Here is a 13,775-nt window from a genome sequence, read left to right on the forward strand (position 1 = left end):
ATTAGTGCCTAAAAAAAAAAGAAAGAAATAAAAATAAGAAAGACAAGGAAGACGATATTAAAATTAAAAGAACAAATCCAACCCCCCTAAAACAGACAAACATGAATAGCAGCAGGTTCTTCTGTGGCAAGCCCCCCCCGCCCCCCAACCCTAACCCCCCCAAAGTGCTCCATTTAACAGCATGGTCAGCCCCGGGTGCTCTGCTGCCTGACGTCAGGCGTCTAACAGGCAGTAAGGTGCACATATCTGTGTCCTGATACAGTCACACACAGGAAGGGGGGGGAGGCCACGCCCCCTCTCCATCCAAGAGCAAGTTTAAGGCTTTAACAGGAAGTGCAGGGAGACACTACCGCCTCGTCCGTCCGTCCGTCCGTGGCTTGGGGGAGGGAAAAGGTCAAAGGTCAAAATGTCAAAGGTCGACTGAAAAAGGTACGGTAACGCTACCGTAAGGAATGACTTGACAACATCAGGTCTCGTCAACATCAGAGGGCTGTAGGAGCCCACCGAGTACACACAACTGACATTTAACGCAGTTGACTTCGGAATGTTTGAGCGTGACAGATCCTACAGTGTCTTCAGTTCTGGACCATGACTGACATCGGGAGGTCCGCAGGTCCACTCCACAGGTCCACAGGTCCACCAGGGACCAAGTCCTCCTCCGTGACCAGTGACCAGTGAAAGCTTTGGTCAACCCCATAGCAGAATCCACCTCACGTGTATCTATCCCAGCCAGGAGAAGCAGTCACGTGAGGTCCGGTTCTGCCTGTGTTTCAGGTCCGTGATGACGCACCATTGTTCTATTGTTCTCTATTGAGTCATTGTTCTTCCCCCAGGGGGGGGGGTGGTGGTCTGAGTCATTGTTCTTCCCCAGGGGGGGGCGGGGCAGGGGGGGGGTCTGAGTGTCAGTAGATGGTCAGGCTGACGGAGCGGTTCATCTTCTTGCCGATGAGTCTGCTGTTCCTGGCGTTGGACTGGACCGTGGACCGGGTCAGAACCCCGTCTGTGGAGACGACCTTCTCCTCTGCCGCCACTTTGGCCATCTGGGCTTTCTTCAACTCTCTAGGGACAAAGCAGAGTAAACACTGTGAGACAAACTAACCTTGTAAATGGACTGACTGCACTTATATAGCTATGCCTTTATCCAAAGCGCTTTACAACGGCCTCTCATTCACCCGTTCACACACACATTCACACACCGATGGCGGCAAGCTGTCATGCAAGGCGCCGGCCGGCCCACTCACTGGGAGAAATTTGGGGTTCAGTGTCTTGGCCAAGGACACTTTGACGTGTGGCCAGCCAGGGCTCGAACCGCCGATCTGACAACCGTGCGATCATTAGACGGCAGCTCTAACTCCTGAGACACAGCCACCCCACCTAATCCTGACCTTGCATGAGGAATTCTACCATCTGACTGTACGGAGACGTGCTTGTCTTCAAAGCAGGAGAGAGAGAAACCTCAGCGTCACCTTTCATAGGCGTGAGTTCGGTTAACGTGTGTGCTAAAAACCCACTTATATAGGATGGCGTTTTTATAAGTTGTTTTCTCGATTTCGCTTCTGATATCTGTACTGATTTTATTATTTTATTGCTTTTGTGAAGTGCTTGTTTACATTTTATGAATTATATGTCACTTGTTGGCTGTTTACTTGCTGTCTTTTATGCTGTATGCTACCTGATGTACTGTGAAGCACTTTGTGACTGCTGTCTTGAGTGTACAAATAAAGTAACGTCAAGTAAATAAAGTACCGATGTAAAACAAAGAACGACGACAGCCCCTTGTTAGCGCTGACTCAATGGACCTATCGCTAAGCCACGGCCCCTTTGAGAACTCGGACAAACAAACAACGCTTCACTGACAGTGACTGACTGACCAACCGTGACTGAATGACATTCAATGACTTACCATGGCGGGAGGTGGCAAATTTCAGATTTCTGATTTACCACAGCAAGTAATAGACATGTTTTTTAAAGATGACAAGAATATTTTGTCTAGAAGCTTTTCACCATCAGATATTAGTGAGTTGTTTGTTGTATGAGTTTTCTGCCTGTAGTGACTTTTGCTGTGATATGATTGGACAATTTATATTTTTGGGCGTAGCTTAGCGATAGGTCCATTCACAACAAGGGGTTTAAATTCCCATACTGAGAGCCGATCGCTCGTACTTTTATTCAAAAAGGCCTTTGACTGTTAAACCTGTGTTCATTCTTGTGATTTATTTTGTGTTTTTAACTTATTATGTTTTTAGGCTGTTTTTGTTTTTAACTTATTATGTTTTTAGGCTGTTTTTGTTTTTAACTTATTATGTTTTTAGGCTGTTTTTGTTTTTAACTTATTATGGTTATTTATTTATTTATTTGTTTAACTCTGTAGCACTCTGAGATTGATGAAAAGTGCAATACAAATAAAATGCTTTATAATTATTATTATTATTATTCCGCTGGTACTTACTTCTGCAGCAGGGCGTTCTTGAACTTCTCAGCGTTGAGTTCCACGCGGAGCTGGTCGGCGCTCATCCGGGCGGCGGTCAGCAGCACCGGGTGTTTGATGAGGTCAGACGTAGACGGGCGCACGGCGGGGTCGGGGTGGATCATCAGCTGCAGGGGGGGGGGGGGGAGAGGTTACCACCTGGACCTGACACCAACCTCTAATTCATGTAAATGGACTGACTTATATAGCGCCTTATTCCAAAGTGCTTTACAACGGCCTCTCATTCACCCATTCACACACACATTCACACACCAATGGCGGCCAAGCTACCATGCAAGGCGCCGGCCGGCCCGCTCATTAGGAGCAATGGGGTTCAGTGTCTTGCCCAAGGACACCTCGACACGTGGCCAGTTTTTAAAAAAGCAGTAATTCAGAAACATTAAACAGGACGACAATAATGACTAAAAGTGACACTTCAGAAACAAAAACATTAATCCGCATTGAAGGGCGAAACGTGAGGGGGACATCAGACTCTTACCGTCAGCAGACCCAGGAGCTCCTGGGAGAGGACCTGGGGGATGGGGGGCAGCTTGCCCTGGCGGATGTCGTGCCATTTGTCGCCATTGGTGGGCAGAGGCTCCGCCCCCGAGGCGCTGATCACGGTCAGGGCGAGCGCAAAGATGTCTGCCTTCATCAGGTTACTGTAGTCCTGAGAGAGAAGAAGAAGAGAGAAATTAGATTAGAGGAATTAAAACGTTGTTTGGTTGAAAAAATGAAAAAAACATCTTATTTCCATGGCTGGCCAGAAGGATTCAGCTTACAAACAGCAGCTTCTAAACAAGCAGAGACACAAACACAGGGTTCCCACACCTTCTGAAATCAAATTCAAGCACCTTTCAAAGACTTTCAAGACTCAATTCCCTCAAATCCAAGGACCCAACACGGCATTGTTTGAGACAGAACTAGTTGACGAGGTAAAACATTTTTGAATATATATTTTTTTGAGAGAGAGAGAGAGAGAGAGAGAGAGAGAGAGAGAGAGAGAGAGAGAGAGAGAGAGAGAGGGGGAATTCAAGCACTTTCAATGATCCGTGTCTATTTTCAAAAACTTTGAAGACCTTGATTTCTTTTTCTCAAATTCATAAACTTTCAAGGATTTCAAGGACCCGTGGGAACCCTGCTAACAGCAGCTTCTAAACAGGCAAAGACACAAACAGCAGCTTGTAAAGAGGCAATGTCGCTAACCTCTTGAAGAACCTCGTTGGCTAGGAACCTGCTGTCGCCCTCTTCCACCTGAGGGTTGTTCACCCTGGTCACGTGACCAAGGTCACCTATTTTGTAAACAACGCTGGTGGCCAATGAGTCGTTGTCGTCGTCCTCTTCGTCACATTCGTCTACGCTGGCGACAGACTTGCGTGAGATGAAGATGTTGCCTGGAGAGAAAAAACACCACGAAAAAAAAGTTTGTTATTGTCATCAACTTCCTCATGTCATTCCATCATTGCAAGCATGCGCTCTCCACAACAAGGAAAGTGTCGGGGGGGGGGGGAAAGGTCAACGGTGAAGTATGTACACTATACAGTTGAAGACAATGAATTCCTGATTCATCATAAAGAAACGTCAAATCGAATCAAGTGTTATTTGTATAGCGCATTTCTCACAAAATGTGACCCAATGCGCTTCATAGAGAGCAAAGAAGATAAAGCAACAACTAAGATGGACATTTAACCACATCTTGTGAGAAATAGAAATAAAACTTGATTTGATTTGATTTAAAACCACATGATGACAGAACACGCATGCAAGCGGGCAAGGGCAGAAAACCTGTCCACTGTGCATCCAGGAAAACTCCCTTGCAGGCAGCGCTCTACTCATAGAGCGACTACCTCCAGTTTGCTCGTCAGCGTAAGCCAAGCAAGCAAGGGCGATGTCATCAGAGTATAAAAGCTCTGGTCCTCTGAAACCGCCCCCCCCCCTCTCCCCTAACCTCCCCCCTCCCCTCCCCCGGGACTCACTAGGCTTGATGTCCATGTGCACCAGGGAGGTGGAGTGGATGTACTTCAGGCCGCGGGTCACCTGCAGCAGCAGGTCCTTCAGCTCCAGCTCAGACAAGAAGTGCAGGCGGCGGTCGTTCTCTGCCACGATGTCGGACAGCGTGCCGCCGTTGCAGTACTCGTTCTGGATCAGCATGTGGTCGTCCTCCGCCCAGGCCGAGTAGTAGCGCACCACGTGGGGGTGCTGGCCCAGGACGGCGTGGGCGTACACCTCCCTGAGGGCGTTCTGTCTGTGGAGGAAGTGAGGAAGGAAGTAAGTAAGTCAGTCAGTAAGTAAGTAAGTAAGTATGTATGCAAGTAAGTATGTAAGTAAGTAAGTAAGTAAGTAAGTAAGTAAGTAAGTAAGTATGTAAGTCAGTAAGTAAGTATGTATGTAAGTAAGTCAGTAAGTAAGTCAGTAAGTAAGTATGTATGTATGTAAGTAAGTAAGTAAGTAAGTAAGTCAGTAAGTAAGTAAGTCAGTAAGTCAGTAAGTATGTATGTAAGTAAGTAAGTAAGTAAGTAAGTCAGTAAGTAAGTAAGTAAGTAAGTAAGTAAGTCAGTAAGTAAGTTAGTAAGTCAGTAAGTAAGTAAGTGAGTAAGTAAGAAGGTGAGTGAGTAAGTAAGTATGTAAGTAAGTAAGTAAGTAAGTAAGTAAGTGAGTAAGTAAGAAAGTAAGTAAGTAAGTAAGTAAGTAAGTATGTAAGTAAGTAAGTAAGTAAGTAAGTAAGTAAGTAAGTAAGTAAGTCAGTATGTAAGTAAGTAAGTAAGTAAGTAAGTAAGTCAGTAAGTAAGTAAGTCAGTAAGTCAGTAAGTCAGTAAGTAAGTAAGTAAGTAAGTAAAATGTATTTCTATAGCACCGATCTCAGACCAGGGGCCTCCTTCATAAAAAAGTACTTGAACGTCATCTTTGACTTTCACGTAAGCACAGTTTTCTAAACGGACGTAAGCATTATTTATAAAACGGGCTGAGATGGTTTAAAGTTGCGTACGTGCTTCCTTCTATAAATACCAACGCAGGTAAAATGAACGCAGGTGAATGAGGTTTGTATTAACGCCCTGTGATAGAGGCTGAATTATAGCGGCTGAAAGACAAGTGCTATAATATAGGGTAGGCGTTCGTCTGGAAGTGGGAGAGGGCAGAGAAGGGTGGCTTCTCGGTAAGTTGCATTTGTAACGTTTGATCATGACAACTAACCAGGCACATGCTTATACTCAGTACTCAAGTTGTAAAAGAAAATCAGGGGGGATGGTGGATTTTATCATAAGAGGACAATTTTAGCATCCCCTCGCCAGTGACTTCAGTGTCAGTAACTGTCATTGCATGTGTGCGTGCCCCCTCGCACCTTGAAATAGCAGTAATACCACGTTCATTGATAAAATGACATTAAGTATGGAAAGAGGGGGGCGATTTTGACTGTTTTTATTTCTGGGGGGATGCCATCCCCCCTCAACTCGAGTGCTGCTTATACTGTAATAATATAATGGTCTTATTCTTATCAGGTGGTCTTATTCTTATATGGCTGCTCACTCCCTTTGCGAACTCCCAGACACCGGAGAAAATCCAGTATAATTTAGCGCGTGGCCGGGCAAGGTCCGTAGTGGAACGCACTAGGCATGTTGAAGGGGAGATAGACAGCTCCGGAGGGATATAAAGGAAGACTGAAATACAATCAGAAACATCAGTTCCTTTTAAATCTTGAATTAAACTCATTTTCTCGGCTGATAACAACATCGTTAATTTTATTACGAGCCACTTGCATGAATTACACTAGGCAGTGCGGCTCACATGCCTGTAATAACTCCGCATAACCAGTAGGTAATGTGCGTACGTACGCATGGTCAATACTCGACGTCGAGCTACGATCGTTTCCACGATCAAATTGACTCACGTTGAAATTGTATAAATCACTACGTTGACGTGGTTTTCTACGTACGACACGGGTAAGATCAAAATTTGATCTAAGCACGTTCTATGAATGAGGCCCCAGGGGTCACAAAGTGCTTTACATGTACAAGAACATAGAAACAAGTGAAAATAAGAACAAGTAACAAACAACAAGTGTACAACAACAAGACATCTTCTGCCCCTCAGCACTGCGTCTCCTGAAGACACCTGCTTTTCCCCTCTACTGTGTCCCCTAAAAAACTTCTATTGACCCCCCTTGTACTGTTTCTCTGTTTCTCCAGTGTCTATATTTATAAATAAATAAAAAAATATATAATAAAGTCTTGGTTTAGAAGAAGGTGATAGAAGAAAATGTTTCCTTCCATCACTGAGACTGCCAACGGCCCCGGGCCTGAGCTGGATTACTCTTCCTGCTACGACTGGTGGATTGATGATTCACTTGCTTAATCAAATGTATAGCGATTGTAAGTCGCTTTGGAATAAGGCGTCTGTCTGCTAAATGCCAAACATGTAAAAAATGAAATGGAGAAGTCTTCACTTACTCGTCCACCGATCCCGCCAGAGGCTTCTTGGAGCGTTTGATGGCATAGACGCAGCCGTCCAGCCGCTTCACACACTTGAACACGGCGCCGAACTCCCCGCAGCCGATCTTCTCCAGCTCGTGGAACTCTGAGGCGTAGCGGGACATCATGTTGCTCTCCATCATGGTGATCCTCTGAGTGGAGAGAGACGGTTTTTAATACAGGGTTCACCAACTGTCACCAACTGTCACCAACTGACAGAGATTAGCAGGGTTCCTACACGTTTCAACAAGTCAAATCTAAGACATTTTTTAGACCTTTTATAGACCTCTTTGAATATAATCTTAGACCTATCCGCGACACCATATGATAGCTTTTTGTCATCCTCGAGGTGATGAAATGAGGGATTTCACTGCCATACAGACAAAAAAGGAATCGAATTGGCATTTTTGGGGTTCCAGCTTGATTCATTTCCGCGTAAATAGATGTGGTCGCACTGATTTCCTTGCAGGATCTCATTTTTAAGACCTAGCACCTCATTTTAAGACCAAATAACTGAAATGTAGGACCTTCTTAGGCCTTGCAGATCGGATTACTGGATTTTAGACTTTACGGCTTTTTAAGACCAGCGCGGGAACCCTGTAATAATAATAATAATAATAACTTTTTATTTGTATATTGTATGTGCACTTTTCCGGCAAGCGTTGCAGCTCAAAGTTCTCCAATCATTATATAATCATAATTTAATCATTTAGTCATTTAAAGGTAATATTAAAAAGATGGGTTTTTAGTCTTGACTTGAACATAATGTGCTGCGGTTGCATCCCTAATGTAAACTGGCAGTGCATTCCACAATCTGGGTGGATAAAATGAGAATGCAGCCTCACCAAATCTCTTCTTTTGTACATGTGGTACACAGAGAAAACCAGTGTTTTAATACCAAATCATGCTGTCTTAAATCATACATTATTATACCATGTCATCATTGCCTTATTATAAGCCTTCTCTAACCGACAGGCTATGTAGAAATGATACAAGCTGACCACAACGGAGCATAGTAAGTAATAGAAGCAGTGTGAAATGGCTAACCTTTGGTGGCGGAACGATTTCTTCCTCTGTTTCAGCGTCACTCGCGTCCATGTCCTCACCACATGAGCTGAATAGGAAGTTAGAAGTTTTTCTTTAGTACACATTCTACCCACCAGAGGGCAGCACTGAGGTCTTCAACAAGCACATGGTTAATTAGTGACCATGAGGTGTTGGTTTCCTGCCAAACCCATGCCTAGTCATGCTTAGTCAACGGATTTAACGAACCTAGCTAGTAACTACAACAATGGGCTTCGGTCTGCATCCACCAACACACAGAGACGTCCCAGGAGTGAAAAGATTCAACCCCATGCCTACATACATTCATACATTCATACATTCATACATATCCTGTTTTGAAACTTGACACCAGTGTAACTTGATACCAGTTGCTACTGATACTTATACTACTGTTGGCCAACAATCTTAAGTCAGTCAGCATTGAACGACCTTGACATCCTTATATAACGCTGGGGGTTGTGTACATGTTCATAAGAAACCATTTTTTTAAATTAAATGTTTAACTCTGTTAGTGTGCTTAATGTTTGTGCGGGTTTATGTGGATGTGTGACGCTGTCCTTTTAACTTATAGCTAACTGATGCTGTGACTGTATGCAAGTGGAGGAGGTGTTGGAGATTGTCTGCATGTTTCTATCTTTTAACTGTGCTGGAAATGCGTGGATGTGAGCCGCTGTCTGTCGTGTGTTCTTTTGTTTTTAACATGTAACCTAATTTCTCTTCAGGCCCTCCCCTCCTCCCTCCCTCCCCCCCCCAAGAGGCTTTTGTCTTTTGCCAGGCCCTAATGTAAATAAGAATGAGTTCTTATTGGCCTGCCAGGTTAAATAACGGTGAAATAAACTAAAAACAAGAAACCTACTCGTTCCAGTGAGCTCTCTTCCTGTTGTTCCTCTGGCGGGTGGCAGAGTGGATGAGCAGGGAGTCGGGGGTGAAGGGGTTGAAGTTGACCAGCGGGGTCAGGTGACGTCTCTTGCTACTGCTGCTGCTGCTGTCCAAACCAGACTTTCCGGTGGATTCCACATTCCTGAAGAGGGCCACTCTCCTACTGGTGGACCCTGAGCCGGAGGCCCTGGCTTTGGACAGCAAACTCTGCAGGAGGAGAGGATCATGGGAGACAGGATTAACAATTATAGTCACGTCAACAGGGTTCCTACAAGTTTCAACAAGTCAAATGTAAGACCTTTTTAGACCTCTTTGAATAGAATTTTTGACCTATTGACCTCACGACACCATGTATATAGCTTTTTGTCATCCTTGAGGTGATGAAATTAGGGATTTCACTGCCATACAGACACAAAAGGAAGCGAATAGGCATTTTTTGGGTTCCAGTTTGATTAATTTCCATGTAAATAGACGTGGTCGGACTGATTTCCTTGCAGGATCTCATTTTTAAGACCTAGCACCTATTTTTTTGACTGAATAGCTGAAATTTTTTGACTTTTTTAGGCCTTATAAATTGCTGGATTTTTGACTTCAAGGCTTTTAAAGACCCACACGGGAACCCTGTATAGTCACGTCAAGAACAAAGACCTTGAAGGTCTATGACCGAAAAAGCTCGCAATAAACTTTAAACCGCACACTCTGCACATTGTTTGAGAGTGCGGATGCTGTTATTTTGCACTCTACTGATACTCTTCAGTTCAGCACCTCAGCTAAGTCTGATCACGGATGAGCGGTGGTATTTTCACTATTAAGAAGAAAGACCCTACCAGCTTTTTTTTTAAGGAAGTTAATACCCTAAATAAAGCTCTAAATATTTCAATTGGGGAAAGTATTAAAATACAAAATATATAATGTATATAATCTAGTGCATGTTGATAGTTATAACTTCTAGAATCCCTTCTTTCTTTCTTTGCAAGGCTGGGGCTTGTCCAGACATGAAACTGGCATGTCTGACCCTGGAGTGAGTCATGCATCTGGCAGCGCGCCCAGCACTAGGAGACTTATGTAATTGTACAGTTCTTTAGAAAGTGGGTCATTTGGGCGTACGGTACTTCGACCGAATGCACAGAGCGGCCTACATGTTTAAATACCTACATGTTTACTACTGTGTCGAGGGCGACGGACACATGCCTGCCTTTTAAATCTCTAAGCAAAAAAAAAAACTGCATGTTTTGCAGCTGCTATGATTAAACACAAACACTTCTATCGATGTCTTTTATCCATTTAACTATTGTCTTATTAAATGTTTTATCTACTTATTATCATTTTTCATTTTCCTCTTGCTGTATTTTTAAAATAATGTAGGCCTATGTAAAGCACTTTGAATTGGCCCTGTTGTATGAAAAGTGCTGTACAAAATAAACTGGCCTTGCCTTGCCTAAACTCCGTGTTAGTTTTTACACGTCACATCTGGCATTTTACTCCACAATCTCATGACATAGATTTCGTCACCGACGCTTATCTATCTACTCAATGTTGTAAAACCCCACCATAAAATACACTAACATTGCAACAACTTAACATGTGTAAAAATGTGTAGTTTTATTATGCTGTGTTTTTATGCTGTTTTGTTTTATTTCACTTTATAGTTTCCATCGAGGACCACATTGGAAATAAGTGTTTTAAATCATGCTTTCAAGTTAGCCATCCTCTGGACATCACTTAGTGTCATGATGCCTAAATGATTCTATGTCAATTCCTAATAATAAAATCAAATCAAATAACACACTGTGTGGCGTGTGTGCCAGAGGGAAATATTGACCAACAAAATCCCCAACAATCGTCCCAAACCTTTGGCGTGTGCGGGGTGTCGAAGAGGCGCAGCTTCCTGAAGGTCTTGTGCGGAGGTGTGTCCGGGGGGCTGTCCGGGGGGGGAGGAGGAGAGCTGGAGGCCTCGTACCCCCGGCGGGGACTCCTCTTCCTGGGGGACGGAGAGGAGTCAGAGGACATGATGCCCTTCATGAAGATCACGTTGCCGGGGGAGGAGTGCAGCAGCAGGTGAGACGGGGAGCTGAAGCCCTCTTCCTCCCAGAGGAGCTCCCCGTCATCATCATCATCCTCCTCCTCTGCTCCTCCTCCTCCGGGCAGGTCGGGGGTCCGAGGGTCAGTCCCCCCGGGGCTCCTCCCGTCCTCCTCCTCCAGCTCCGTGAAGCCCGACTCCCCCCCGGGGCTGCTGTTCCCCTCCTCCTCCTCCTCCCCGTCGCTCCCCGGGGGGAACGTTAACTTCTGTCGGACGTTTGGAGACGAACGTGTCTTGCTCAAGGACACATTAGTGGTGGTGGAACTTCCATGCCTGGTAACCAGGCGGCAACCGTAACTCATTGACATTGTAGCTCGTTTTTTTCTTCTTAACACCAAACTTATGCTATTCTTTCTGTCCGAAACGGGTAACAAATGTCATTCGTTAAAGTATTCCTAATACTATCCAATGTAACCCGTGTGTGTTACGCCTGCGTTGTGTTCTGGTGGTGTGGGGCAATAACGAGGCCGGAGGCAGAACTGGGTCTCTGGGTCTCTGGTTCACTGTGTGGAGCTGTGTGACATACAGAACATAATACACACAATGTATCAGGCAGGCTAACATCAGTCTGGTTAGTTGTCTCGCTCCCCTCTTAAGACGATCTATAGATCTGTCACTATATATATATGAATATGTATTCATATATACATACACAATAGACATCGGCATCATCAGCTCATAGATGCATAGATAATAAAAATAAACAATTTGGCAATATTCTATCATACATCAGAAAACCCATATTTCGTTTCCTAAACAAATATAAAAATAACAGCATCAATATTATTAATCAGTATTGACATACAATATGTTACAATAACAGCCACACCAGCTGTATATAGCTACTGGTGTGGACTAAATCATGAGGCTATCAAGTTTCCTCCCATTACTGATTACACAGTAAATAAATACACAGTAAATAAATACACAGTAAACAATAAATAAACGTTTTCAAATGAAACAGAGCAAACATCTCCATACCTGTGTGACTGGGGCCTGGGGGCAGCGGTGGTCTAGTGGACAGCGAGTTGGACAGGTGATCGGAAGGTTGCGAGTTCAAATCCCACCTGGAACACCACCACTAAATGTGTCCTTGAGTAAGACACTGACTTAGCCCTCAGTTACTCCAGGGGGGGAATGTCGTCCCTGTAATTCCCGAATTGTAAATCGCGCTAAAATGGTAAGAAAAAGAAAAATGGCTGCCTGCTCAAAGCGGCCTCAAGTGGACTTCTGGCGAGTCCAGAAAGCAGCGGAGACACAAATATGAACATACAATCCTTCAGTCCAGTTACGATATATACTATATATAGAACCTTCCGTAGTTATATAACAAATCACACCATGTACTGTTCGCTAACCAGTCGTTACCTAATGACATAAGTAATGTTTACAAAAGTTGTTTGAACGGACTTCACTCCTCCTCCTCCCGTGGTGAAGGACTTCCCGCGACCGTTGGTAAGCTGAGCTCTTCACCAGCCAATCAGAACGAGCCGCCCACACCAGCCAATCGGAACGAGCCGTCAGAGTTTAAAAGATGGGCGGTGTCTTGAGGTAAACGTCACTGTTTGTGAAACGTCAATTTGGCGCGAATTTGATCCCTTTCATCACGTTACCAAGTCAAACAATCGAATCATCTCCAGTCAATGCACCCATTATTCGGTGCGTTGATCAAAGCCCTTTCTGAGTTCGGAGGCTGTGTGTATGTCGATGTATACATGTGTGTATGTATGTCGACCCTTGAGAATTATTATAAATCATGTTTCTTCCAGCAAAAAGTTCCTTGGTGAGAGGAACATGTTTTTCAGATGAGATCTGCATTTTACTATTTACCTTTTGTTTCTTTTTATTATTACTACTCGATCTTTTCAGTTTGTAAAGCGTCTTTGAGTGTCTAGAAAAGCACTAATGTATTATTATTATTTTAATTGACCAATTATACCAGTAAATCTCTCTATCTCTCTCTCAACTTCTATTAATCCATTGGTCACACAAAACCTTATTTCTTTAATAAAAAATTGTGTTAGCTGTACATTGCAGTGAGTGCACCGAAAAAACAGTGGGTATCATCATCGCTCCCTTCCTCCCAACACGTTCGGACGAGGGTCCAAATCCACATGTCACGACTCCAGTTATCAAAACGTATATATTACACAATGAATACTAAGTTCTTGTGTAGGATAGGATCTAAAAAATAGAGGAAGACTGTTGATTTTTCTGTTCTGCTATCCGTTCATAGTCCATTCTAGTTGGTGTTGATGTCAATCGTCCAGTCCCGGCGTTTCTCCTTGTTGTATCCGCGACGCTATCCTGATGGCCTCCTCCAACGACGGCTGATCGCTAAGCTAGAAGGGAGAACGAGATGTCATACGATTGATTCGACAAGGAATCGTTGATGATCCAGATTAACAGCCAATGTTAAGCAAACTACAAACATTGTAGTCATTAGCAGCTTGGTCTTGGTTCCAACCCCCCCCCCCCCCAAAACCCCCGCTGTCACCACTTGGGTCAGTAAATTGTTCCTTTGTTTCATCAACAACAGTGACAGAGCAGTAAACTGATTATAGTGTTTGCGTCCTCATTAACATGACAATGGACACAACAATGTGATCAGTAGCAAGACAAGTATCTCTTCACTTCAATTTAGCCTGAAACCTCCTCGAGCTGAACAACGGCTTGGTCCCTTTAGCACCTTGCAGAACGTATGGGATATTAGTCTCAACTAGGAGCTTAGCGCTCTAAAAAATAATGAACTTTTACTGACGATCTGTTTAAGAACTCTCACTTCTTACTATGAACAATAAAGGACTTGTATGGAGAG

At 44.0% G+C, this 13,775-nt stretch overlaps 2 protein-coding genes across 2 annotated transcripts in view; both read right to left on the reverse strand.

Moving 5' to 3' along the window:
* Nucleotides 1-160: 160 nt before the first annotated feature.
* On the reverse strand, nucleotides 161-12,135 carry wee1 (WEE1 G2 checkpoint kinase). The gene is made up of 10 exons (XM_080538982.1): nucleotides 11,939-12,135; nucleotides 10,729-11,470; nucleotides 8,855-9,084; nucleotides 7,981-8,047; nucleotides 6,913-7,085; nucleotides 4,444-4,712; nucleotides 3,674-3,861; nucleotides 2,967-3,137; nucleotides 2,450-2,595; nucleotides 161-1,059 (listed from the first exon to the last, which is right to left on the reverse strand). Exons 2-10 carry the CDS (start codon nucleotides 11,263-11,265, stop codon nucleotides 903-905), a joined length of 1,938 nt encoding a protein of 645 aa, XP_080395108.1. The 5' UTR covers nucleotides 11,266-11,470; nucleotides 11,939-12,135; the 3' UTR covers nucleotides 161-902.
* A 921-nt stretch (nucleotides 12,136-13,056) lies between these two features.
* znf143b (zinc finger protein 143b) overlaps nucleotides 13,057-13,775 on the reverse strand; it is a 23,243-nt gene continuing 22,524 nt past the window's right edge. Inside the window, exon 15 of the mRNA XM_080539407.1 lies at nucleotides 13,057-13,299. Within this exon, the coding sequence (XP_080395533.1) occupies nucleotides 13,216-13,299 (84 nt within the window). The 3' untranslated portion in view covers nucleotides 13,057-13,215. The remainder of the gene's footprint in view (nucleotides 13,300-13,775) is intronic.

The sequence above is a fragment of the Nansenia antarctica genome (genome assembly GCF_963989245.1).
Source record: "Nansenia antarctica genome assembly, chromosome: 9".
In the NCBI taxonomy this organism is placed as follows: domain Eukaryota; kingdom Metazoa; phylum Chordata; class Actinopteri; order Argentiniformes; family Microstomatidae; genus Nansenia; species Nansenia antarctica.

Bases quoted from the DNA above. Each gene is read 5' to 3' on its own strand.
- wee1 (XM_080538982.1), bottom strand. From the start codon at position 11,265: ATGTCAATGAGTTACGGTTGCCGCCTGGTTACCAGGCATGGAAGTTCC. The intron at 8,048-8,854 runs GTAGGTTTCTTG...CTTCCTATTCAG, and splicing joins AAGAGAGCTCACTGGAACGA to CTCATGTGGTGAGGACATGG. The intron at 3,138-3,673 runs GTTAGCGACATT...CTTCTCTCTCAG, and splicing joins CCAACGAGGTTCTTCAAGAG to GACTACAGTAACCTGATGAA.